This window comes from Mesoplodon bidens (assembly GCF_964165515.1).
Source record: "Mesoplodon bidens genome assembly, chromosome: 1".
Classification (NCBI taxonomy): domain Eukaryota; kingdom Metazoa; phylum Chordata; class Mammalia; order Artiodactyla; family Ziphiidae; genus Mesoplodon; species Mesoplodon bidens.
Genome location: NC_138176.1, coordinates 59,020,124 through 59,045,150, shown reverse-complemented (window position 1 = coordinate 59,045,150; position 25,027 = coordinate 59,020,124). Strand labels below are relative to the sequence as shown.

The 25,027-nt window shown below is 36.9% G+C and overlaps 1 protein-coding gene across 4 annotated transcripts in view; it reads right to left on the bottom strand.

Moving 5' to 3' along the window:
- Nucleotides 1-25,027, bottom strand: part of KCNIP4 (potassium voltage-gated channel interacting protein 4) — a gene marked incomplete at its 5' end in the record, with an annotated part of 1,198,624 nt that overhangs the window by 29,152 nt on the left and 1,144,445 nt on the right. For all 4 annotated transcript variants that reach the window (XM_081253795.1, XM_081253794.1, XM_081253796.1 and 1 more), the window contains one exon: nt 117-186. In XM_081253795.1, coding sequence (XP_081109921.1) covers nt 117-186 — 70 coding nt within the window. The remainder of the gene's footprint in view (nt 1-116; nt 187-25,027) is intronic.

Sequence of the window (25,027 nt, the reverse complement as noted above, 5' to 3'; positions counted from 1 at the left end):
TATCTGACATAAAGATGAAAAATATAGAGTCATGCCATGAAAGATTAAACCAAACTCAAGATTGCAAGCATAATTCTAACTGAGAGTAGAATTCACTGGTCCACATTTGTACTTACCTCCCTGTGGAAAGAACTGCGAGTAAATCTCTTTGAAGGTGTCTTCATTAACAACCCCGCTGGGGCATTCCTAGAGAAAGCGGTAGAGAAACAATATAAGCAAAGTGTTCATAAAACTGATTTTTTGCCCATTTGAAATAGAACTGTCTATGATGCAAAGCTGCACCAAGAAAATTCTCCATCTATCCACATTATCACAAAAAGAAAAAAAGCACACTATAAACTTCTCTTTGTTCCAGTTCTCACAGACTGAAAAAAAAGTTGCTGTTGTAAAACTCTTTGCATAGTATCAACATCAAAGCTGGTCTGACACATTAAAAAAAACACTGCTTTTTTTTTTTTTTTTTTTTTTTTTTTGCGGTACACGGGCCTCCCACCGTTGTGGCCTCTCCCGTTGTGGAGCACAGGCTCAGGACACACAGGCCCAGCGGCCATGGCTCACGGGCCCAGCCGCTCTGCGGCATGTGGGATCTTCCCGGACCGGGGCACGAACCCGTGTCCCCTGCATCGGCAGGTGGACTCTCAACCACTGTGCTACCAGGGAAGCCCTTGCTTTTTTTAAGAACATGTATGTATATTATCAACGAGGTCGGAAAAAAATACTTTGTTTTTCATATATCAAGGACATTGCAAGATGTTTCTGACGTGGTCTTTGCTGGATCTTGGTGCTGTATCCTCTGGAGATGTGCTGGACCCCCATAATCTTTAGTTCAATGAGAAAATGATGTGCTCCCTTTGGGTATAAGGTGGCCCAACAAGTCTCAAACAGAAATAGTTACTAATTTCTGTTAACAGATTGTAGGACTGAACGGTAACATTGTTAGTAATAAGTAACTCTGAGTAAGGCAGGACCTGAAGATCTGTTGAATTTCTGGAGAGGAAGGTTTGAAAAGAAACAAGTCTGAACATAATGAATTCCCACCTTTGTCCCATGGTTGGAGTTATTTAAGACTAAAGGATATTGACCTTGGGAACTCCACTAATGTTGGACTACTGACTTGGTGGGACCAGAGGGTAAAGTTACCCCTCTGAGATTGGAAATTTTCTGTAGAAGGAGCTGCAATCTAAAATGTTAGAAAAGATCTGCCTTGATGCCGAAATCAGGACTAAGTAAGTGGACTTGAGACTGAGGTAAGCGCAAAAACGCTTTCACTCTTTGGAGTTGCAAGAACAATCTGGTCAGGATTCTGAACTGGAGACACTCCTTGAGCAGTGGAGACTGACAATCACAAAATAATCCAACATCAAACCACATGTGGGATGTTAATCGTACACTGAAAGTGGGGAAGTGATAAGTTCTATCCATTTCTTCTGAGTAGCTTCTTGTGAACAGGTGCATCTTACCTGAGCTCCCTTGCTTCAATTCTCACAGGACCCCATTCTACCCAGCATCTCCAGGATTCACTGGGGGAGAATCAGGGGTGTGTTTATTTCCCTGCCTTTAGACATGAATATTCTGTATACTTTAAATTTGACACTGTTACTGGGATCTTCAAAAATCATTTGTGGTCTTTAAAGCTTTTCTTAACTCTTAAAATCATTGTCCCTTCATGAATAAACTTGATGTATTAATTTGATCTTTCTTTATTCTAATGAGCCAGTTATTCACAACTATAATGTGCTTCACATGAGGAATTTTCTGTTTTTTCCTTTGTTGGTTTGAAAGGTAGTACCTTTGATACATAAACACAGTTTCGAATAGTAGTTTCAATGTGAACCTGTGTTTACAGAGCTCGTCAATGTGGATTTTCCCCATTTGATCATTATAATAAACCTATGACTTAGGAATCTCTATTCACTGAGGAAGAACTAGGCTATGTGGTAAAGTGCCTTGTTACTCAGCTAGCCAGTGGGAGAGCTGGAATGTGAGCTTGGAACTTCCAGATCATCACAAGGTTTTGAATTAAATAAGCCCTGTGGAAATAATGACCCCAAGGACCTGAGAGGATTGGAGCAAAAAAAGACAGCCAAAAACAAATTAGGAAAAAAGCAAGCAAGCAAATTATGATGGTTAATTTTACATGTCAACTTGTCTGGGCCATAATGCCCAATTATTTGATCAAACATTATTCTGGATTTTTCTATAAGGTGTTTTTGAATGAGGTTTACATTTAAGTTGGTGGATTTTGAGTAAAAGAGATTACCCTCCATAATATGGGTGGGCCTCACCCAATCAGTTGAAGACTTAAATAGAACAAAATGCTAATCTCTCCAGAGCAAAAGGGAATTCTCCAGCACCTTGCCTTGTGCAATATGCACAAGCTAATATGCAACATTGGTTCTTCTTGGTTCTACAGAAGACTGCCTTTGGACTTGAACTGCAATTCCTTCCTGAGTTCCTGAGTCTCCAGTCTGTCTCTCTCCTCCATCAGATTTTAGGTCTTCACAATCATATAAGCCAATTGCTTAAAATAAATTACTTTCTGTATATATGCACATCTACTGGTTTTTGTTTCTCTGGCGAATCTTAACTAATACATAAGCAAATGAACAATCAACAGCTACAACTCCAAAAGGAAAGAAGATGGCATGTAGATAGCTCATCACTCAAAAGTTTTGACTAAACGACTCTGTCTAGTTGGCAGCAACAGAACCAATTTTAAAAGCAAATAAGCACTTTGTAGTTGGACCCTCTCATGCATGGAAATTGTGATTTATTGGCTGTTTATCTCTAAGCCATCTGCTGGGGATAGTAACACGAGAACAAATAGATGGCTGTCTGCCATCAGGTGGTGAATTTGTGCAAGGTCAAAGCTGGAAACTTGGCTTGGAGTTCAAATGATTCTAGCCAGAGACAAAGATGGGAAATGAACAGACATCTGCAGCCAGCAAACTTGTCAGCTGTCTCTAATCTCTAGATGTATTTGATAGATATATCTTATAATGTGAAATGAAATTCAGAAATTGATGGTCTCATATGTGTTTTATATTTAATCACATGTCTGTGTCAAATGAAATCCATTCTCTGCCAACTGAAAACTCCTGGTCAGGGACTTCCCTGGTGGCCCAGTGGTAAAGAATCTGCCTTCCAATACAGGGGATGTGGGTTTGATCCCTGGTTGGAGAACTAAGATCCCACATGCTGCAGAGCAACTAAGCCCACGTGCCACAACTACTGAGCTCTTGCACCTCAACTAGAGAGCCTACATGCTACAACTACAGAGCCCACGTGCTCTGGAACCTGTGTGCCACAACAAAGAGCCCACGCATGCAATGAAAGATCCTGGATGCCACAACTAAGACCTGATGCAGCCCTAAAAATAAACAAACAAACAAACAAACAAACAAATAAATAAATAAATAAAAATATTTTTTAAAAATTAAAAAGATAAAACTCCTCGTCAAGTTTTAGGGTGGTAAGTCTCATCAAGTGAATTTGTCTTTATCCATCTTATATTTATTACATTAACTTACATCTGTAAGTTAGTGTAATAAATTATGCATACTGTATGTTTATTATTCTAAGAACTTTTCTGGGAAACAAGGCAACAGCAATAAACAAGTTAAATGTTGTGTCCTCATGGACCTACATCCAAATAGAACAAGAAAGGTCAGAAGCAACATAAAAGAACACACAAAAATAACAATCCATAGAATGGTGATCTTTTATTTATTCTAAAGAGTTCTTATGGGAAAGCAATTCATTTTACTACCTTCAGGTAAAAAAAAAATTAATCAGATTTTTTAAGACTCTAGTGATTTACAAAATGGTATGAATGATCTGTTCTCTAACTCTTCCCTCACCAGTTTTGTGGAGTCATTTCTGCACAAAAGAGGTATCTCACCTCTCCATTAAGAATGAATTTGATGAGGCCCTGCGTACAGCTAAGTGTATACCATAAAAGATGTGGCTGTGTTAGGTGAACTCTTGCTGCTGTAACAAATATGTTCCCAAATATATAACTTAAATATATATAAATTTAAAAGAATGTAGTATATTTCTTGCTTATCCAACAGTCTTGGGGGGCGGGGAACAGATCAGAGTTCTTAAGGGACAGAGGCTAATGAAAGCTTGGCCATCATCATGTGACGTCTATGTGATCATTTAATCTGAAGGAGAAAAAGACATTGAAGAGTGAGCATTAAAGGTGTTTATGGACCAGGTCTTAAGGTGGTACATATCCTTTCCACTCTTATTTTTTTGGTGAGAAATCACTTAATATGTCCACCCCAAACCACAAGAGAAGGCTCATGTGCCCAGGAGGAAGATAAGAACACAAACTTGGTGAACTGTTAGCAGTGTCTGTCTTGGAGCCTTATTTGAAAATGCTCCAAATGTCTGTGCTCTGAAATAGTTCTCCCACTGATGCTTTAATAGAACCATCATCACATCACTTAGCAATATAAATTCTTTTCATTTCCCCTGGAGTCATTTTTCAAGGATGATATTTTCAAATAAACAAATTCAGTAAGGCCTAGATATCTAAGTATGAATTTGTTAATTAGGATTTTTTCACTCTAAGAGGAAGAACCCAAGAACCCAAGAAGCAGTAGAATTCGCAGCTTTAGAGAGGGTGAGGAAAGCTTCACTCGTATATACTTTGAGAAATTACTATAACCTTCTATAAGCTTTATAAGCTTTATAAGCTTATATATAGCTTTATATATAGCTTTCTATATAGCTTTATAAGCTTTATGGCTTCTATATTATATTTTCTAATGACATTTCATCTGATTATTAGCAAGTGATCATTTCATGAATATATGTTGTCTATAGAAAAAAATAAATAAAAATTACCCTTAATTATGCCACTGTAAAACTATTTTAGTCTTCTATCTAAGCATGTATTAATATGCTGTACAAATAAAATTAGAATAATGTAAGAATATAGTATTGCATCTTCTTTCTTTTTACTGTAACAAAATATCCTGAGCATTTTCCATGTCATCATTATTAATGGCTGCATAATAATGTGCCCATTGCACTTGTCATATTGTTGTATATTTAGGGGATTTCAGCATATTTTTGAACTACATAGGAATAATAATGTAATTAACATTCTAGTGCATATATCTGTGATTGCACCTGTGGTTCTTTCTTTATGACTAATCCCAGAAGGAGACTCACAAGACCAAAGGGCTTAAACCACGTTAGGCTCTTCATGATGCACAGTCACATTGATTTCCAGAAAGGCTGTACCCATATGTGCTACCACCACTTGTTTATGAGAAAGTTTCACATTGAGAGGGGCTGCTGACCAGAGTCACATGGTAATTTGACACTCACCAAATCCCATGAACAAGCAACAGTAATTTGCTTTCCTCATGAACCTAATCATCATTCTGAAAATTATCAGAGGACATCAAGGCATTTGTCCAGATCCCTCCAAGAGGTAAAGTGATGTGCAAGTTTTTCATGCAGACAAGGATGCTTTGATGGCAAGCTGCTGGACCACCTCACCATAGCTGTTTAATGAGTGTACATTCAATGCCTTCTTACATACATCATCTCTTCTAACATTTTCACTAACCCTGAGGTGAGGAAAATGAAGCTTGCAGAGATTAAAATGAAGAAACCTGTTGGAATCACATTGTTTTCAGAGGCATACATGTGTTTATTCTTTCAACAAATAGTTATATAGTGCCTTCTGTGCATCGAGCACTGTTCTGGGCAACAAAGATACAGAAGTGAATTTTTTTTAAATTTTATTTTTGTTTTTATGGAATTTAAAGATTAGTGGAATCAATCTCCCTGACTCCATTCATTGTAATGTTACCTTGCCTTCTGAATTATCATCTTTTTCTCGATCAGGACTGAAAAAGTGGCCTTCTGGTGCACAACACTCTTTGCCTCCAAAGCCACCCATCATGGTTGTGTTGGAGAGAGCCATGTGCAAAAGGAAGACTTTTCAACCCAAACTGGGGATATTGATTAAGAAAAAAAAAATTTAATAAAAAATATGTATCTGTTATGACCAGCGAGTTTCCTTTAGTGCTTCTTGCAATGATATGATCAGGATGCAATAAATGTGGAATGAGATTTTCTCAGCACGTAACTGCCATACTTTTGTCAAGGGGTGAAGAGACACTTGCCTTTTGGGGCCTTGTAGATGTGTTCTCTGATGATCCTTCTCAGCTCCCTTAGGTAGGGTTATGAGAATGTGTCAAGATCAGTTGTAAATGTTCTATGATTATTTTGCTGCTACTAATATCAATATTAATAAAAGAGATTTTTTTTTCTTTTTTGTGGTACGCGGGCCTCTCACTGTTGTGGCCTCTCCCATCGTGGAGCACAGGCTCCAGATGCGCAGGCCCAGCGGCCATGGCTCATGGGCCCAGCCGCTCCACAGCATGTGGGATCTTCCCGGACTGGGGCACGAACCCGCATCCCCTGCATCGGCAGGCAGACTCTCAACCACTGCGCCACCAGGGAAGCCCAAGAGAGATTTTTATAATAATAATTAGCATGATGATGATGGTGATGATGATAAGTTAATACATTGTGTTAAATGCTTTACATGGATTTTCTCATGTGAATGGATAGATGCTAGCATTACCTCCATTTTACATGAGCAAACTGTTAGAGAGAAACTACCCACGTTCTCATAATTAGAAAATGGCAGAGCCTAGTCTATTGATCACAGAGTCAGGAAACTTGAGTGTTTATGCAACTTTAGAGATACAGGTTTCCCCTGCTCTCCAAAAGTAGAGTGCTCCTCTGAAACCTTCTGTAAGCTGAAATGGCAGAAAACACAGAAGCAATTACCCAGGACACACCTTGCTAATGTGTGCACAAAATAAGTTGAGATAAAGCAGAGATGCTCACAGACAGACAGTGGAATATTACTCAGCCATAAAAAGAAATGAAATTGAGTTATTTGTAGTGAGGTAAATGGACCTAGAGTCTGTCATACAGAGTCAAGTAAGTCAGAAAGAGAAAAGCAAATACCGTATGCTAACACATATATATGGAATTGAAAAAAAAATACTGATGAACCTAGTTGCAGGGCAGGAATAAAGAGGTAGACATAGAGAATGAACTTGAGGACATGCGGTGGGAGGGGGAAGCTGGGGCAAAGTGAGGGAAGCATAGACATATATACACTGCTGAATGTAAAATAGTTGGCTGGTGGGAAGAAGCAGCATAGCACAGGGAGATCAGCTCAGTGCTTTGTGACCACCTAGAGGGCTGAGATAGGGAGTGAGAGGGAGACTCAAGAGGGAGGGGATATGGTGATATATGTATGCATATGGCTGATTTGCTTTGCTGTGCAACAGAAAGTGACACAGTATTGTGAAGCAATTATATTCAATAAAGATCTATTTTAAAAAAACAACTATGGAGGCTTGATGCTGAGATGTAAAGTGTAGTTCTTCTTGGGGAAGGAGCTTCGTGGTGTTCCTTTATGCTTGAGGTGTGCAGCCTCTATATCAGTTAGCTGCAAAATGAATGCTGAATGCTATTTTCACTTTTCGCCTTTTTATATAAAAGTGAAAAATCCTCTTCAGACTTCTTTTGATTAGGGAAAACAGGCATTAATATAGGTCTTTCGTAAAGAGAACTTTTGAAAAGCGGGGAATACCTGTAATCCAGTCCAATGGCTTCAGTTTAAAAACAAGGAGACTGAGGTTGAGGTTATAGGAATTGCCATAAACCGCACGGTGGGCTGCTGAGCCTTACCTTGTGTCTGTGTTTCCTGATGTCTAGGTTGATGTGTGGACATTGCAAACACCCTCATGTCCATACAATAGCTAGTATCATTCTGCCAGGAAGCATTTAAAATAATTTAGTGAATTGCTTATGCTCCTGGGCTCTGGAGTGAAGTAGAAGGACTGCACTGAAGCTCTGCTTAAAAGCTGCATAGCTTCAAATTGTTTCATCTAAGTCCTATTGTTCTCCTCTGTAACATGGGGATAACTATTGACACCAGAGGTGTGTTATCAGAATTAGTAAGATAACGCACATTATGTTATTATCTTAGCCCTCTTCTTTGTGCACCATATTTGCTCATTAAATATGAGCTGTTAGTATAATGTTAATAATCTAGAATTTGGTAAGCAGAACTCCATTATACAGAGAGTCGCTGTAACCTCAACATGGCTATACCAAGGTTAAATGGTATTCATCAAAGCAGTTGAACCCAGTAGAGTACCAGTCTGATATAATGCAATGAGCCTATAAAACAGATATGAGTTATGCCTCCTCCTCTAGTTTTATAAATTGAATCTGCTCTCTCTAATGTCATCAGAATTTACCCTCAAAGGCAGAGGAACACTGCAGTTGTAATGACAGCTGAGAAGAATAAAGGCTACCATATACTGGAAATAAATGTCAGTAGAAACCCAGGAGACTTTTTATTCATTAATTTAAGGAGAAGTTTTCCCTACTAATGCTTAGATGAGTACATTAGAAATAAAGTAGTCCATGAAAAGTGTTGGGAATGGTGCTTTGAAGGAAGATCCATGTATGCATAGGAAATTGCTAAAGAAATTATTTTCTGAGGTGCATTGTGAGTTCCTATACTTTTACCTCTTAAGAAAGCCTTTCAGCATTTCCTTGAAAGTTGTCAGAACTCTGGTGGAATGCTCTAGAAATGGTTACAGTGATATGCAGATCAGATGTATTTTCATGCTAATATTTGTCCACTCCACTGGCTGAAATCTCCTCTTCCCATAAATGACTCTGTTCTGGTGTATACCATCTCCTCAGGTTCAGAACAATTATTAAACATTTAGAGATACCTCTTCAGGAATTAAAAAAAAAAGGAATTATGGTACAAAAATATCATGGAGAAAAAGTAAAAGTCCTTGTGAAATAAATAACTCATTGGGAACCCTTTTATGATATCTAAAATGTCACATCTTTTAAGCATCTATGTTTTTCATCAACTCTCACACCTACTCCTGTTGCCAAGGAAGGCATACATGACAATGGTTTTGAGGTGCTTAAGTTGAAAACCTAAGGTTTCTACCCACAGAAATGTAATGACATCCATGTTTCATCCAGAGACTGTTTTTTCAGTTATTCTTTCTGACAAAGGAAGTAGACTGACACCTCTTTGATAAGTAGCACAGCAGACTGTGGGCAGAACAGAAAGGGAACACAAAGAAAACACAAAGACTGGACACTGGGCACTCAGACCAGAGAAGAAAACAAGGGAGACTCACATAACTCCTCAAATAAGAAGAGCATCCATTCTTCTGGCAAAAAGAGATGGCAGGTAAGTTGGCCATCTTAGAAGAAGTTACCTTCTTAAGCAGTACAGTTGTTACAGACCACACTTAAAGCGAGCTGGGTACGAGTTCATAAGCAGAGACCAGAAAGCATCTTGGACACTTAGAAGAACATGCAGTAATAACCCCTGAGATACACCGAAAGGGAACCTGATGAATTGGACAAGATAAGAAGAGGATTTCAGGTGTGTGTCTTTAGGTTTTTTATCAACAAATGTTTCCAAACCCATGGGGAGATTGTATTTCATGGGTCCTTAATGGTTCGCTGGAACCATGTGTCAAACTGCCCAATGAATGGAAAGTAGAAGTGACACTGTAATGTTGTGATTTATAATAAGAAATATATGTTTGGTCTGAGTCCCCATTTCTAGCACAGAGCTCCTAAAACCATGAGAGAGATAAAGTTATCTCTTGTTATGTTGATGAGGTGACTTTTGGACCACACCCAAGGATGGGGCCTGGTTGCCAGAGGAGCCAACCAGGTGATTAGAGTGTTGGAACTTTCAGCCCCACCTCCTGACCTCCAGGAAGGGGAAAGGGTCTGGAGATTGAATTCAATCACCAATGGCTAATGATTTAATCAGCCATGTTTATGCCATGAAACCTCCCAGACCCCCAAAGGACAAGTTCAGAGAGTTTCTGGGTTTGTGAACACATTGAGAGTTGGGGAGAGTGGCATGCTCGAAGACATATTTGAAATTCATCTGAGAACTCAACTGTTTATGTAATATATGTATATATTTGTTTATACTTAAGTGAATTTAATCATAAGCTATTAAGTTCTTATTCTGAGTATGAATCCAACTGTTTATTAATTACTTAGTACTTTACAAAGTCATAACTTTAAACTACTTTCAAATTACCACATGGACTCCATCTAATTATTATAGTTAAGATTCTGGTGTCTGGAGTGCCCCCAGATCAGATAAAAAGTCTCTTTATGGGAGGATGCTTAAACAAGTTGTATTTTTGTCTGACTGTGTTTTATGCTACAGATGTATCATAATTGTTTGTATATATTTAACATTTGAGAAAGTGGCTTTTATTTTCTTAGTTTTCAAGATGTGAACATATCAAGCTGAGTTATAGTATAATTATTTCATAGGCAAGACAACTTTTTATCCTTTGAGATTTTAAAAAATATTTCCCATTACTTAGTTGATTAAATTGTGAAAACAAAACACCCCACCACCTCCAGCAAGGATGACTTTCGAAAGGTAGATGAAGTGAATTCACTGATACAATAAAGATGATGGATGGAGACTTTCATTCTCAGAGACGTATCATTGGGAAGCATGACTGTCTTCACATATTATTCCACCCTGTTTAATATGTAATCCAATTGGAAAAGCATAGGTTCTTTTAAATTAAATTTCCATTCTCCATTTCCCTCGTTTGAAATTGGGGTTGCTCTGGAAAGTCACTCTCCTAGTAGCATGACAATTTAAAGATGACTTGGTATTCTACAGTTGGAGGAGAATTTTCAAAATTTACATGGTGCTATGCCATGAACTGTACTGCTCTTATCACTAGATTCTGTTTGTGGACTTTTCTTCTCCCTTTAGACTTGGTAAATACCTTGAAGGCAGGGACTGATTTTTATAGAGCCCAGAGGTGTTCACAACAGAGTATTAAAAATGTTTATCTTGAATGGATAAATACAGAAACAATTCTTAGCTTTTAAGAAATTAGAAAATAAACTTGATCTGGCAGTTTCCTTTAAAACTTGTGTGCAAGTTTTTAGAACTCCTTGCACTCCAAAACAATTTTTTTTCTCTGTAATTCTTCTGTTCTCTTCTATCCAGTTGTGCTGTGGGAAAATTTTTGATGCCTTGTGCTGTATTATTCAAGGTCACCACTTTGTCTTAAATACATCTCTGTCCCTGGACTTTTAGGTCAAAATCTTGGTTCCACTTCCCAATCTTCATGACTGCTTACAATAAATATAATCACAGAAATTAAGGGGAGACCACCAGTGTCAAGAGAAAACACTTCTTAGTTCAACACAAATTTTAAAAATCTTACCGTATTCAACATTTGGGCTGTTAAAAACTCATTTCAGAATGATAAGATTAGCCCTTCAGTTTTCAGAGCATACAACCTGATCACTAAGAACTAAAACTAGCTTTAAATTTTTGTTCCAATATTCCCAGGTGTTTGAACTCTTAACAAGTCATTTATTCTCTCTTAGTCTGTTTCCTCATCTGTAAAATAACCTCTAAGAAATACTGACATCACAGGGAAATAAAACAAATGAAAATTAAAATAAACAATGAAAAAAGAAAAAAATAAAAATAACTGGATAAAACCAACACGTTAGATATTTTGCTGCTTCCAAAATTTGCATTAAGAACCTTCTGTATTCCCTGAATATACTCCTTGGGGCCAAAATGAGGCCAAAGTGGTTAAATATGATTTTCAGATTGGAAAAAAAAGGGGGAGAAAGATTTTCCTACTGAATATTGGAAAAGAGATGAGTCCTGGGTGATAATCAAGATTCGACTCAGCTGCTAAAGTGTGGAGATGTAGGCACATCCTCAGCCCCATGAGACCCCACCGTCACCCAGGATGAAGGAGAAATATAAGATACAAGGCGCAATTTCTCCTCATCTCCAGCTCTATTCTCTAACTGTGTGGAAGAGGGAAATATTATGTGAGATTTACAGCCAAAACAAAAAACCCAAGACACCAAAAATTAGGGTCCGATTTCAGCTGTACTAACAAAGAAGTCATTGAAATGTCCCAGGATTTTGAGTCTCAGTCTATAAAATGTGAAAAGTAACAGCACTTTATAGTGAAGAAATGATAACTCATTGACATTATGTATATAAAGATCCTAGTACTATTCTAAGAATTAGACAAATGTTGATTTATTTTAACATTCTCTTTTCAAGTCACTTATGTTGATTCTGCAAAATGAAGTTGCCCATATTTTGCAGGAAAATGCTTCCCAGGATCTGGCCCAAGTCCTGAGCCTTTATTGGAATGCATGTAGAGTTATTTGATTCAAAGAGTATTCAGAAAAGGATTTTCCCAACTTTATGCAAAAAGAGGGTTCAGTTGGTCGTCTCATTGTGTTGCTTACAACACGATTAAATTCTACAGGTACTCGAAATCGTTTGAGGAAAAAAAAGACAAAAGTGCCCAGAGAGCAGGTCTGTGTACAGTTTTCAATTTCTGTACAACAATACCACAAACTTGGTGACTTAAAACAACACAAGCTTATTACCTCACAGTTCTGTGGGGAAAGAGTCTGTCATGGCTTGGCTGTGTTCTCCACTCAGGGGCTCACACACAAAATGTTGGCTGACTCTGGTTCTCACCTGGACTTTGTAAACCTCTTCCAAGCTCATTCAGATCTTTGGCAGAATTCTGTTCCTTTTGGTTGTAGGACTGAGGTCCCTGTTACCTTGCAGGCTATTAGCCAGTGGCCTGGGTCAGCATTCTTTTCACATAAGTTCCTCCATCTTCAAATCAGCAAAGGTGTATTGAGTCCCTCTTACCCACTGATTCTCTCTACTTCCCTTATCATTTAAAGGGCTCATGTGAATAGATCAGACTAATAAGGCTCTCTCCATTTTAAGTTCAACTGATTTGGGACTTCAATTACATCTGCAAAATTTCTCCACAGCAATACCTGGATTAATGTTTAGCTGAATAACAGGGAGACAGGAGTCTTGGGTGGGTCATCTTAGCTATCTGCCTACCACATCTGCTTTGTCTCAGTATGGGTTGACCTTGGTTTTCATAGCAGTTTCTGTTTAACAGTCTTTTCTATAGTTGCATTTACAGTATATCAAACAAAAGAAACTCTTCAGACTTGTACAAATACTGTACTATTTTCACCACAACTAGCAACTATACTACTTACAGTCCTAGTTTAACCAGATTTGGAAGGAATATATCCTGTCGAGGTTGTGCTCAGCCACGTACAGGACCAGCTGAGACTGCAAAACTGAATATTTTTTTTAATGAATGCTATGAACAGTATTCCATATGCTGAGGTGTGCCCTGTCCTTATTTATTTCTGCTCTATATCACCAAGGTCATTATGTAGATTTTATGAACTGATTAGATCACTTTCAAACTGGCATGCCATCAGCTTAATGATATTGAAAAAATAAAACCTCAACAAAAAAATCTACTTAAAAAATCATGTAATTTTTCAATCAGAAAGAATAAAAAAAAACACCAAGATGATATTCAAGTACATGTACAGACATAAACACAATTGTAAGAGAATCTATTTTCTGAAGCTTTGCAACAATTGTATACTCTTTCAGTCTAATTTTCCCCACCAACCAAATTGGCTGGATTCTGGCTCTTTGATGACTTCATTGTGTCTGTTGTCTCTTGACTTCCTACGTGAGAATATACATTTTCCTCATTCTGTAAACTGTTTTTATTTATTGGTTTTCAGTTCTTTGCAGTCAAAGACACTTTAACATAAGCAATAACCTTTTGTCATTTTATTACATCTCTCTACAGAATGGGGAAATGAAAATGAGTTCTCTTTATTGGTTACTGACAAATTTAGTGGACGTTCTACTGGACCCAGAAAAATAAGCTAGAGATTACAGTGATATGTGTGTGTATGGGGTTGATTTTATTTGTCTAGGTCCAGATATTTGAAAAACCCATTCTAAGTTATATCCAAAGAATCTGTGAAGGAGTGTAGAGGTTGAAGGATTAACAGAAGTAATGTTTAATGTTCACTTGTAGTCTGCTGGACACTGAGCCTGATGGTGTAGGAGATACATGTTATCATTGAATCCTCATAACAAGTAGAGGAGGTAGATATTTTCTCACATGGTATATAACAAATGAGCTCAGAGGAGTTTAAGAAACTTCCCCAAGATCAGACACATATTAGGCAGTAGGAGATACCTGAACTTGAGTTTGACTATAAAGCTTTTATACCTTACAAACCTGCCGTCTCTGAAAAGCAAGTGTAACCATAGAAAAGAAAAATAAACGAATAGAGAACTAATTATCTTAATATTTTTCATCCCTATTAATTCACCAAAAAATCATTAATCGATGATTCAACAAATATTCCTAAACCACCAAGCACAGTCCCCATCCATTTGGAGTTTATAGTCCATCAGGGAGAAGGGTATTATTCAAATATTCACACAAATACATATCATATTAAAACCCATGGGGGCAAAACAGCATGAAAAATCAAACTGCTTTTCATAAACAAATTCAAATGTCACAGGTGAGGAGATGTAGGGCTGCAGTTCAAGTCCTCTGGTCATTGGCTTTCATGAGGGAGGGGGAAGACACGGTCAATCCAGCTCTAAACACATTTTATTACAGATTTATTTACCTCTACTTTCTTATTATCAGTTCTGAGAAAGGAATGCTCTGTCCCTTTCTCACAGTTTCCTCTCATCAAGTTACAATTTCAGGAGCAGCCCTGAGTCTCTGAAGCTTAGCTGTAAGTCAAAGGAATGTTTGTTCTCTTTAATTAAGTTCCCTTTGCTGCAAATACTAGAGAAGTTTCTACCCACTGCCTTCTGGTGATTCTTCAGAGGTTCTTCTCTAAAGGGGACAACAATAGCCAGACATGGAAGCAAGGTAAATGTCCATTGACAGATTTATGGATAAAGAAGATGTGGTACATATATATAATGGAATACTACTCAGTCATAAAAAAGAATGAAATAATGCCATTTTCAGCAACATGGATGGACCTGGAGATTATCATACTAAGTGAAGTAAGTCAGACAGAGAAAGACAGATATCATGATATTGCTTATATGCAGAATCTAAAAAAAATGATACAAATGAACTTATTTACAAAACAGAAACAGGCTCACAGACTTAGAGAAAAAAATTCATGGTCACCAGGGGGTAAGGTCACCCCCTGGGTGGAAAGATAGATTGGGAGTTTGGGACTGACACATACACACTGATATCTTTAAAACAGATACCAACAAGGGCCTACTGTCCTTGTCCTTGTCCTAGCACAGGGAACTCTGGTCAATATTCTGTAATAACCTAAATGGAAAAAGAATTTGAAAACGAATAGATACATGTGTATGTATAACTGAAGCACTTTGCTGTACACCCGAAACCAACACAACATTGTTAATCAACGATACTCCAATATAAAATAAAAAAATTTTTAGAAGTGGGGGGGCAAGTAGCCAGGGTCACAAAAGCTGCCTGAGAGGACAGTGTGTCTCGACACATACTGTTTCCAGACTCCCAAGGCAGCGGAGTGGCCCCAGAGACCTCGACCTGCTTACTGTCAGTCGTAGAGCACATCACATGGCCCTCTGGAGCTCGGGGGACCCGCGGGATGCGCTGCCTCATTCTCCGAGTGTTTCATTACAGTGTTGAGGCACAAGGGGGCAGCAGTGTCCTCCACGATCGCTAGAAATTCCATTTCTAGTTCATACACTTCGGCAGTTCTTCCCCTAAACTTGGGGCAAGCTGGAGTAGATTTCTCTCCAGAAAGATATTTTCTCTTTATGAAACGTGGCAGGAGAGCTCTTGTTCCCAAATTAGGTAGAAACAAAATTAACTATTTCAGGGAAAGGGACCCAGAGACTGTCTCCTTTCTGGATATTATAGTTGGAGTAAGTCAGCCTAAAACTGCAATCTCTTTTTAGGCAGTTGGGCGGCCCTTAATTTTAGTCACCAAAAATCCGTAGGTTGTAGGTCTAAGGCAACAAGTAAACAAACAAGACAGCCACAAAAATTCTAAAGTTTGAGTATGAAAATCTTATAAATTTGCTTTTAAGTACATGTGGGCTCTGCTTGTTGGTTATTTATTGGGGAAAGTTTTAAATCCTCTGTGAAACAGAAATAATGATAATACCTATCTTGGGGTTATTATAAGGCTTAGAAAAAGATAACCCATATATAGTGTTTAGTGTGATACTTGGCATTAACTATGACAGGGATTATTTGTATAATGGTGGGGATATTCATTATGAATCTTTTTAGGTTTTGTTGTTTTTTTCACTTTATCAAGGATATTAAATTTATCTTTATTAAATGCCATCTGCTTATTCATCTCAAAGGGTTTTTATAATCCCAAACCAATCTTCCATTTTCTTAGTTGCTCTGTGATATAGCTTTTGGAATTTGATGTCCCTGGTTTAAAATCCACTCATATCACTTACTAGTTTTGGGACTTTGAATAAATTACTTAACTTCTGTGATCCTGAGTTTTCCCATCATTCATTTATTCATCACATATTTTTGAAAATATAGTATATGTCAGAGTGTAATAAGTGCTGGGGATAAAATAATCAACAAGACAGATGAAGCCCCCCCCCATGGGGAGCTTAGAGGCTTATCAGAGAAGGTACACATAAAACAAAGAGCTGCACAGATAATCACTTAGGGTTGTGATAAACGCTACAAAGGAAGTACAGGAGACCTACCTGTGGAAGTCCCACTTAAGTGACTTTCACACAGAAACCTGAAGGATGAGTAGAAGTTAGCAAGAGCCGGGGTAGAAGCCAAGGGCCTGTATATAACCTGGGATTTGCTCAAGGACTAAAGTGAAGACAAATGTTCCAGAAGTGATAGTCTCAGAAAAAGTTAGTTCAAGGCCTGCTAGATGGGTTAAGGATCTAGGTCTTTACCAGTCACATGATGGGGATAATATACGTGCTTTACAGGGCTCTGGAGAGAATTAACATAATTTACCTAAAGTGCCCAGCAAAAGCCCCAATCATATTATACATAATCAATATGGCCTTTTTCTTTTGGTCCTACCAGGGCTGAATTTCTAACCCTGATATAGTATTTTTTCAACACATAATTATTTAGCATCTACTCTGTACCAGGCTCTTCGCTGCAAGCTGAACAAACAGAGGGGGGAAAAGAGACATGGTCTTGCCCTTGCCTTGATCAGTCTTTCCACTGATCAGCTATTAGGTTCTTTACATTGTGTAAATTTATTTCAGCTGAACAAGAGTTTCAGCATAGCTGAGACATTAAATCTCTAGCACACTGTTGCAAACTTATCTAAGAACAATTCTCCATCTCCCAGGTCACAGTGATTAGTTCAGGTATGTCATGTGACTAAAGCCAGATCCTTCCTTGCTAGAGCTATCAGGACTGATGAAGAGAGAACAGAAAAGAGATAGAGTCCTAATGATATTATTAGAGCCCTGATCCAGCTGTGCCTGATGCTCTAATTATTTCTCTATCCCAGTTACGTGAGCCAATAAAACTTCTAAAATTTTAATTTAAGATACTTTGAATTGTGCCATAAGGATGATAAATTGTTCAATAAGGCAAGAAAAGGAAACACAGAGTGGAAAGGAAGGCATAAAACTATCTTTGTTCTCAGATGACATGATCACCTCTGTATAAAAACTGAAAGAATCAACCAAAAAATTCCTGGAACTAATAAGCAATTAGTTCCAAGGTTGCAGGATGCAAGATTAATATACAAAAGTCAATTGCTTTTCTATATACCAACGATGAAAAAGAGAAAATTGAAATTAAAAACATGATATCATTTATATTGGCACCCCAAAAATGAAATACTTAGGTATAAATCTAGCAAAATATGTACAAGTTGTAAATGAGGAAAAATATAAAACTCTGATGAATGAAATCAAAGAATAACTAAACAAATGGAGAACCATTCCTTGTTCATGGAAAGGAAAATTCAATATTGTCAAGATGTCAGTTCTTGCCACCTGTATCCATAGATTGAAAGCAATCCCAATCAAAATCCCAGCAAAGTTATTTTATGAATATTGACAAACTGATTCTAAAGTTTATATGGGAAGGAAAAGGACACAGAATAGCCAACAGGAAGGAAAAGAACAAAGTTAGAAGACTGATGCTACCTTACCTCAAGATTTAGTATGGAGCTACAGAAATCAAAACAGGGCTGTATTGATGAAAGAATAGACAAACAGACCAATGAAACAGAATAGTGAGCCCCAAAATAGGCCCACATAAATAGAATCAACTGATCTTTGACAGGAGCAAAGGCAATATACTGGAGCAGATATAGTCACTTTAACAAATGGTACTGTAAAAACGACATACACATGCAAAAAAAAAAAAAAAAAGAATCTAGACACAGACCTTACACTCTCACAAAAACTAACTTAAAATGGATCATAGTCCCAAAAGTGAAACACAAAAGTGTAAAACTCCCAGAAAAACATAGGCGAAAACCCATAGATGATCTTGGGTGTGGTGACGTCTTTTTAGATACAACGCCAAAGACACGATCCATACAATAAATATTTGATAAGCTGGACCTCATTAAAATTAAAAACTTCTGCAAAAGACAATGTCAAAAGAACTAGAAGACAATCCAAAGACTGGGAGAAAAAATTGCAAAAGTTACATCTGTAAAAGAACTGTTACCTAAAATATACAAAAAAAATCCTTAAAGCTCAACAATAAAAAAACAATCTGATAAAAAAATGGGCCAAAGATCTCAACAGACACTTCATCAAAGAAGATATACAGATGGTAAATAAACAGATGAAAAAGGGCTTATATTATGTGTCACCAGGGAAATGCAAGTTAAAATGGCAATGAAATATCACTACATACCTATTAATATGAACACAATCTGGAGCACTGACAACACCAAATGCTGGTGGAGCAATAACACTGCTCATTCACTGCTAGTAAGAATGCAAAATAGTACAGTCATTTTGGAAGACAAAAATAAACATACTCTTACCATACCATCCAGCAGTCGTGCTTCTTGGTATTTACCTGAAGGAGTTGAATTGTTACATCCACACAAAAATCTGCACACAGATGCCTTATCCATAATTGCCAAAACTTGGAAGCAACAAAGATACTCTTCAGTAGGTGAATGGATAAATAAACTGTGGTACATCCAGACAATGGAATATCATTCAATGCTAAAAATAAATGATGTGTCAAGCCATGAAAAGACATGGAGGAATCTTAAATGCATATTACTAAGTGAAAGAAGCCAACTGAGAAGGCTATATATTGTATGACTTGAACTATATGACATTTTGAAAAAGGCAAAAACTACAGAGACAGTAAAACAATCAGTTATTGCTAGAGGTGAAGGTGGGGGGGGGTGGATTAATAGGCAGAGCACAGAGAATTTTTAGGGCAGTGAAAATACACTATATTATATTACAATGATGGATATGTTATTCTACAGTAGACCAAACCCATACAATGTATAATGCCAAAGTGAACCCTAAAATAAACAATGGACTTTGAATGATTACCATGTGTCAGTTTAGGTTCAACCTTGGGAAAAAATGTACCATTCTTATTAGTGATGCTGATAATGGAGGAAGCTCTGCATGTGTGGGATTGGGATATATGACGAATCTCTGTAACTTCCTTTCAATTTTATTGTGAACCTTAAACTGCTCTAAAAAATATGGTCTTAAAAAATTACCTAGACTTAGTTTTTATTACACATACTCCAAAATATCCTAATCTATACCACAATGGTATTTTCTCCCTGCTTTTTGTTCTTTGTAGGATGGTTACAAAGGGATAAATGTAGTCCCTTGTTTCTCTTGTTGGTGTGTTTTGGTGCTTCAGGAGATAACAATCAAATGAGTGAAGGAAAGTTCATATTTTTCTTAGTTATTGTTTCAATCTCTAACCCCAGGCACAAGAAATGATATATTAGTTTATTTTATGAACGTTATTTTCACTAACAGAGGGTTTTAGCTTCAGAGAATTGTTTCAAAACCCAGCAGGATGCCAAGACAATGAAAAAACAAAAACAAAACAAAACAAAAAAACAGTGAAACAAAACAAATTAATCTACAAGAACATTTGAAATTTTAAGAAATTTCAATATCACACCTGTTCTTATTCAAATCAAATCTATTCAACAAATTTCTATTAAACCCCTACTGTAAGCCAGGCACATATAAATGAATAGGTGAACAATTTGAATTGACTTCTTGTTGTGGTCTAATAATTACATTATATGATGAACTTCTTTGAGAAGTAAAGTGTGGTAAAACACTGAACTAGAAGCTCTAGGTCTACCATGAATTAGGCAGAGAGAAATATAGTATATCAATATGAGTAAATATTGATGATTTTATGACAATAAGATTCTGTAATAATTGCAAGTCAGGTACCTCAATTCCTTACATTATCTGCTAATTAAAAGAGTCTGAGTGCTATTATTTGGAAACCACAAAGGATCTATCTCATTAACACTTTTTCTGAGTCCCTACTATTTATGGCACTGAGCTGGGTACTGGGGGAATACAACTGTGAAAAAGACAGGTCCAGCTCTTGTTCCTTGCCCTGTAGTACATATCAGGGGACACTCCAAGGCATCATTATCATAGTAATTATCATTTCACTCTTTAAATTTAGTAGGTGATAAAACTCACATTCAAACACTAGTGTCATAAAACAGTACAAAGGTCTCTCTCTCTCTTAAATGGTTTCATTATTTTTATTTTAGTCACCCCAAAATAGAATCCTTAATTCCTGTGCAATTCAATAACTAAATAACTGATAATTATTCCCAGAACATTAGTTTGCTTGAGTTAGAAAGGCTCATTGTGCTCAGGTGTCTCATTTTTAATCTGAGCAACCTGAGGCAAGGGATGCCAAATGATCTGTTCAAGGTCATATTTTGACAGAGCGGGAATAAAATGCTCATAATATCACTCTCAGCCCAAATTTGTTCCACTAAACCATGCATGTCTTTAAAAGACAAAAATCAGCGAAGAAGTACAAGATTGTCAGGTTTAAGATTCTCTTCTCTTCTTCTTCAGGTGTACAAGTGGTGATGGGAAATAATATTCTTTAAGTCTGTAGTTATATTATGATTATTGACTTGAGTGGTCAAATTTAGGATGACTTATTCTGTAAGATTGGAACTCTCACTCTAGAAGTACTTTGAATTATTAAGGAAAAATTCCTCCTTCTTTTTCTTTTCTCTTCCTTCTCTCCTTTATTTTTCCTACTTTCTTCCCTTCTTTCTTTGACTCTTTTGTTACACAATCATTTATTCCATACAAAGTTATTCAATGTGTAGAGTGTTTATGCTGGGATATAAAAATGAGTAAGGCACAGTCCCTGCTCATAATGGGTTCAAAATCCAGTGAGAGGAAAGATGCATAAATAAGTCATTATAAAACAGTGTGATGTGTGGGTTATGGTTCATAATAGAAGGAGTGGTCACTTTACTAGGGAGGAGAGGACTGGGAGCTGGAAGGCTGGGAAGAATTTGTAGGGAAAAAAACATCTGAAGATTTGTTAGGAATTTACCAGATTTTGAAATAAGGGAAGGGCATTCAAGAATGAAGTGAAGGTAGATAACTATATATATCCATATACAGGCAATTTTCAATGCACTTACTTTTAGTGTGAGACTATTATGTAATGATTAATTTGCTATCCAAATTTTAATGCTGTTAAATCAATAAGCATATTTTACTGATTTTTGAGCATTTATGTCACCAGTAGATTGATGAATGTTGCCTTAGTTCACCTTTAAGTTTACAATGGCAAAATTGTTTAAAAATCATTTACTTCTGTTTCCAGCATAATTTGTTTTTAGTGGAAATTCTCACTTGGGTTTTTTTTTTTCTTTTATAAGTGACTCTGAGATAATTGTCTGAGTGTCCAATTATACTTTCTTACTTAAGAAAGTTTAATATATGATTATATCTTAAAATGGGCTATTCTGTAATAGTTTTTCCCCCTTAACTATAGGGGTTTTACTACATACTTCCTTCCATGGTATTTTATTTTTCCCTTAAACACTTTTCACTTGGTATTTTGATAACTCATTTACTTGTATATATATATAACTCATTAGATTGTAAGCGCTGTAGGGAAAGGGACTTTTTTGTATATCATGTTAACTCTGTATTCCTACATGTAGCACAGTTCCTAACAAGTAACAGATTAGTATTTGGAATGAATTAATGAAGGTGCCACAAATGACAAGACACAAGGGAAGAGATGTACATATAAATGCATGGAGATATAATCCACATGATAATGGACATGTTACATTAAAAATAAACCTCTGAAATATATCAGACAAAATATTTTAAAGTATTATCTAAAAATGCCATGATTGTTGTTTTTTCTATGCAATGAGGAATACCTTGGATACCAACAAATTAGTCTTTCCACCAAAAGGAGCAGAATTTCACCCATCCTATCATTGTAGTACATGGTGGAAGATGAGCACAGAACACACTTGACTATGTCTTCTGGTGGAAACTCAGCTCTGAAAAAATAGATAGAGAAGGCAGTCCCAACCCAGTAGATCATGCTGGAATTCAGCATCTCATAGAGGATGCTGAAGGAAAGCAAAGACCCCAAAGTAATGTAGTTATACTGCTCATAGAGAACTTTGAATAAGTGCATAAGCAAAGACTATGAATCTCCAGCAAATTGTATACGGCTTTAATGAAAACACAGGGATACCCCAGTGTAATTATCAAAAAGAGGAGAAAGAGCCACTAGATGCAATCCAACAAGTAGTTGGTGAATTTAGAGCAAACTAAAATAGAAAAATATATTTTCTCAGCCTCACAAAATAAAGTATTTCTAAGAGTTTAAACTAAGAGTTCCATAGTGCGGAGGAAGAGGGAGTTGATATGAGAATTCCCTGATCATTGGGTAAAATATTTTATTTCTATAAAGACTTCAGTTAATGAATAAGAAGCCATTCATTAAGGCCTCCTTCCATAGTGCGCATTTAGTCCTTCTCAGAGAATCCATTTGTTTTCATATTAAATTCCTAAGTTAAACAAATGAGCAAGCACAACTTCTACATGTGTTATTATCATTTTTTGCCTAAACTAGGTAGGCAGATTCTGTCTATTGCAATTGCAAAGCTGTTTCCCAGGGCAAAAAAAAGAGGAAAGGAGCCTCCCTTTCCCTAACTCCCATCTCTTCAAGAAAGCTTTGCCAAGGTTTACTTCCTCATATTAAAAATCTTGCCATTTGGGATGACATAGATGGACCTTGAGGGTATTATGCTATGTGAAATAAGTCAGACGGAGAAAGACAAGTACCATATGTCTTCACTTATATGTGGAATATAACAAACAAACAATCAAACAAAAAAATGAGCAAACTAAACCAAATAAAAACATGTGGATGCAGAGAATAGAGTAGTGGTTACCAGAGGGGAAGGAGAGGAGGGCGGAGGGTAAAACAGGTAAAGGGATTATCTGTACAGTGATGGATAAAAACTAAATTTTTGGTGGTGAGCACACTGTAGTGTATACAGAACTAGAAATATAATGTTGTACACATAAAAATGTAATGTTATAAACCAACATTATATGAATAAAAAATAAAACTCGTTTGCTAAAACACTACTACAGTAGCTCAAGAATCACAATAGTCTGTAAATATTGCCAGTATTTTGTTAGGTTTGTACCATTTCCATAATCTAAAAAATCTCTAACAGAGCCAGAGTTCATATATTTAAAATCTGTCTTAGATAACAAATATAAAAGAAACAAGGGAATGAATACCGCAGATTAAAGAAAGACAGATAAAGGCAAAATAAACTTTTTAAAGATGATGTAGAAAAACATATTTATGACTTCAAAGTAGCACTAACCGTAAGTATTAGATTGCAAAAAATGGCCAGAAATTCCTCTTCTTCCTAAACCCATGACCTTCAGAAGTCCCTTTCACAACTAAACTGGCTTAGTCAGGTGACTTTCTTTGGCCAATCACAAAGCTGCTGTAATTACATGCTTGAGAAGTGCTAGTGCATTGAGCTTTGCCCTCTTTTGCTACTCTCAGGACATCTGCTACTACTGTCAAGTGAAGAAGTACAGGCTAGTTTTCCTGGAGGAAAGCCTGCCAACCATTGGACATTTATGAAACACCATCCTAGATCTTCCAGCTGATACAGATGCATGAATGAGCAATGCAGATATCAGCTGAGCCATCAAGAGCAGTATTGCTCAGGTGACTCACAAAATCATGAGCTAAATAAATGCATGCTGTGGTTAGCTCCTAACATTAGAGTGGTTTGTTACACAGCAAGAGCTGACATGTAGAAATTGACACCTAGAGGTGGGGTGCTGCTCTAACAAAACATAAAATATGTGACATTTGCTTTTGGACTAGGCGGCAGGTAGAAGGTGGAAAAGCAGTGGAGAAACAGCAGACTGTGGAAAAATGGTGAACAAACAATTAATAGAAGCTGAAAAAGCAATAACAAACTGCTTTAGCTGATAGAGAAATAAGAAAAATGTCACCTGCAGTAACAGGAGAGACAATGCCTCTAAGGAACATATGGAACTTGGCAAGTGGGTTTATAGGAAAAATATTGCAAGTGCCATTCAGATTTTTTTTTTAGCTGGCTAAGATGGAGGAAGGAAAGAGAGAGATCAGCCAAATAAAGATGGTTTCTTTTGCAAACAGAATTTAGGGAGGATAAGGAGAGACCAGAACTTACTGGGTTGGAAACTAAATCTACCTCATTCTCAATTCTTCTGTTTGTAAAAATTCTTATGTTTGGGGGCCAGAGGAAAAAAGGCATGTTACATACATAGGAATGACTGTAATGATGGCAGAGATTTCTCATCATAAACAATGCCAGTTAGAAGACAATAGAGCAAAATCTTTAAAATCCTAGAAGAAAAAAATAATGTCAACTTAGGATTCTTTATCCAGTGAAAGTCTCTTTCAATTCAAAAGGCAAAATAAAGACATTGTTAGACATTAAGAGAAGAAAGACTTCAGCAACAGCATACCTGTACTATAGGAACTGTTGAAGG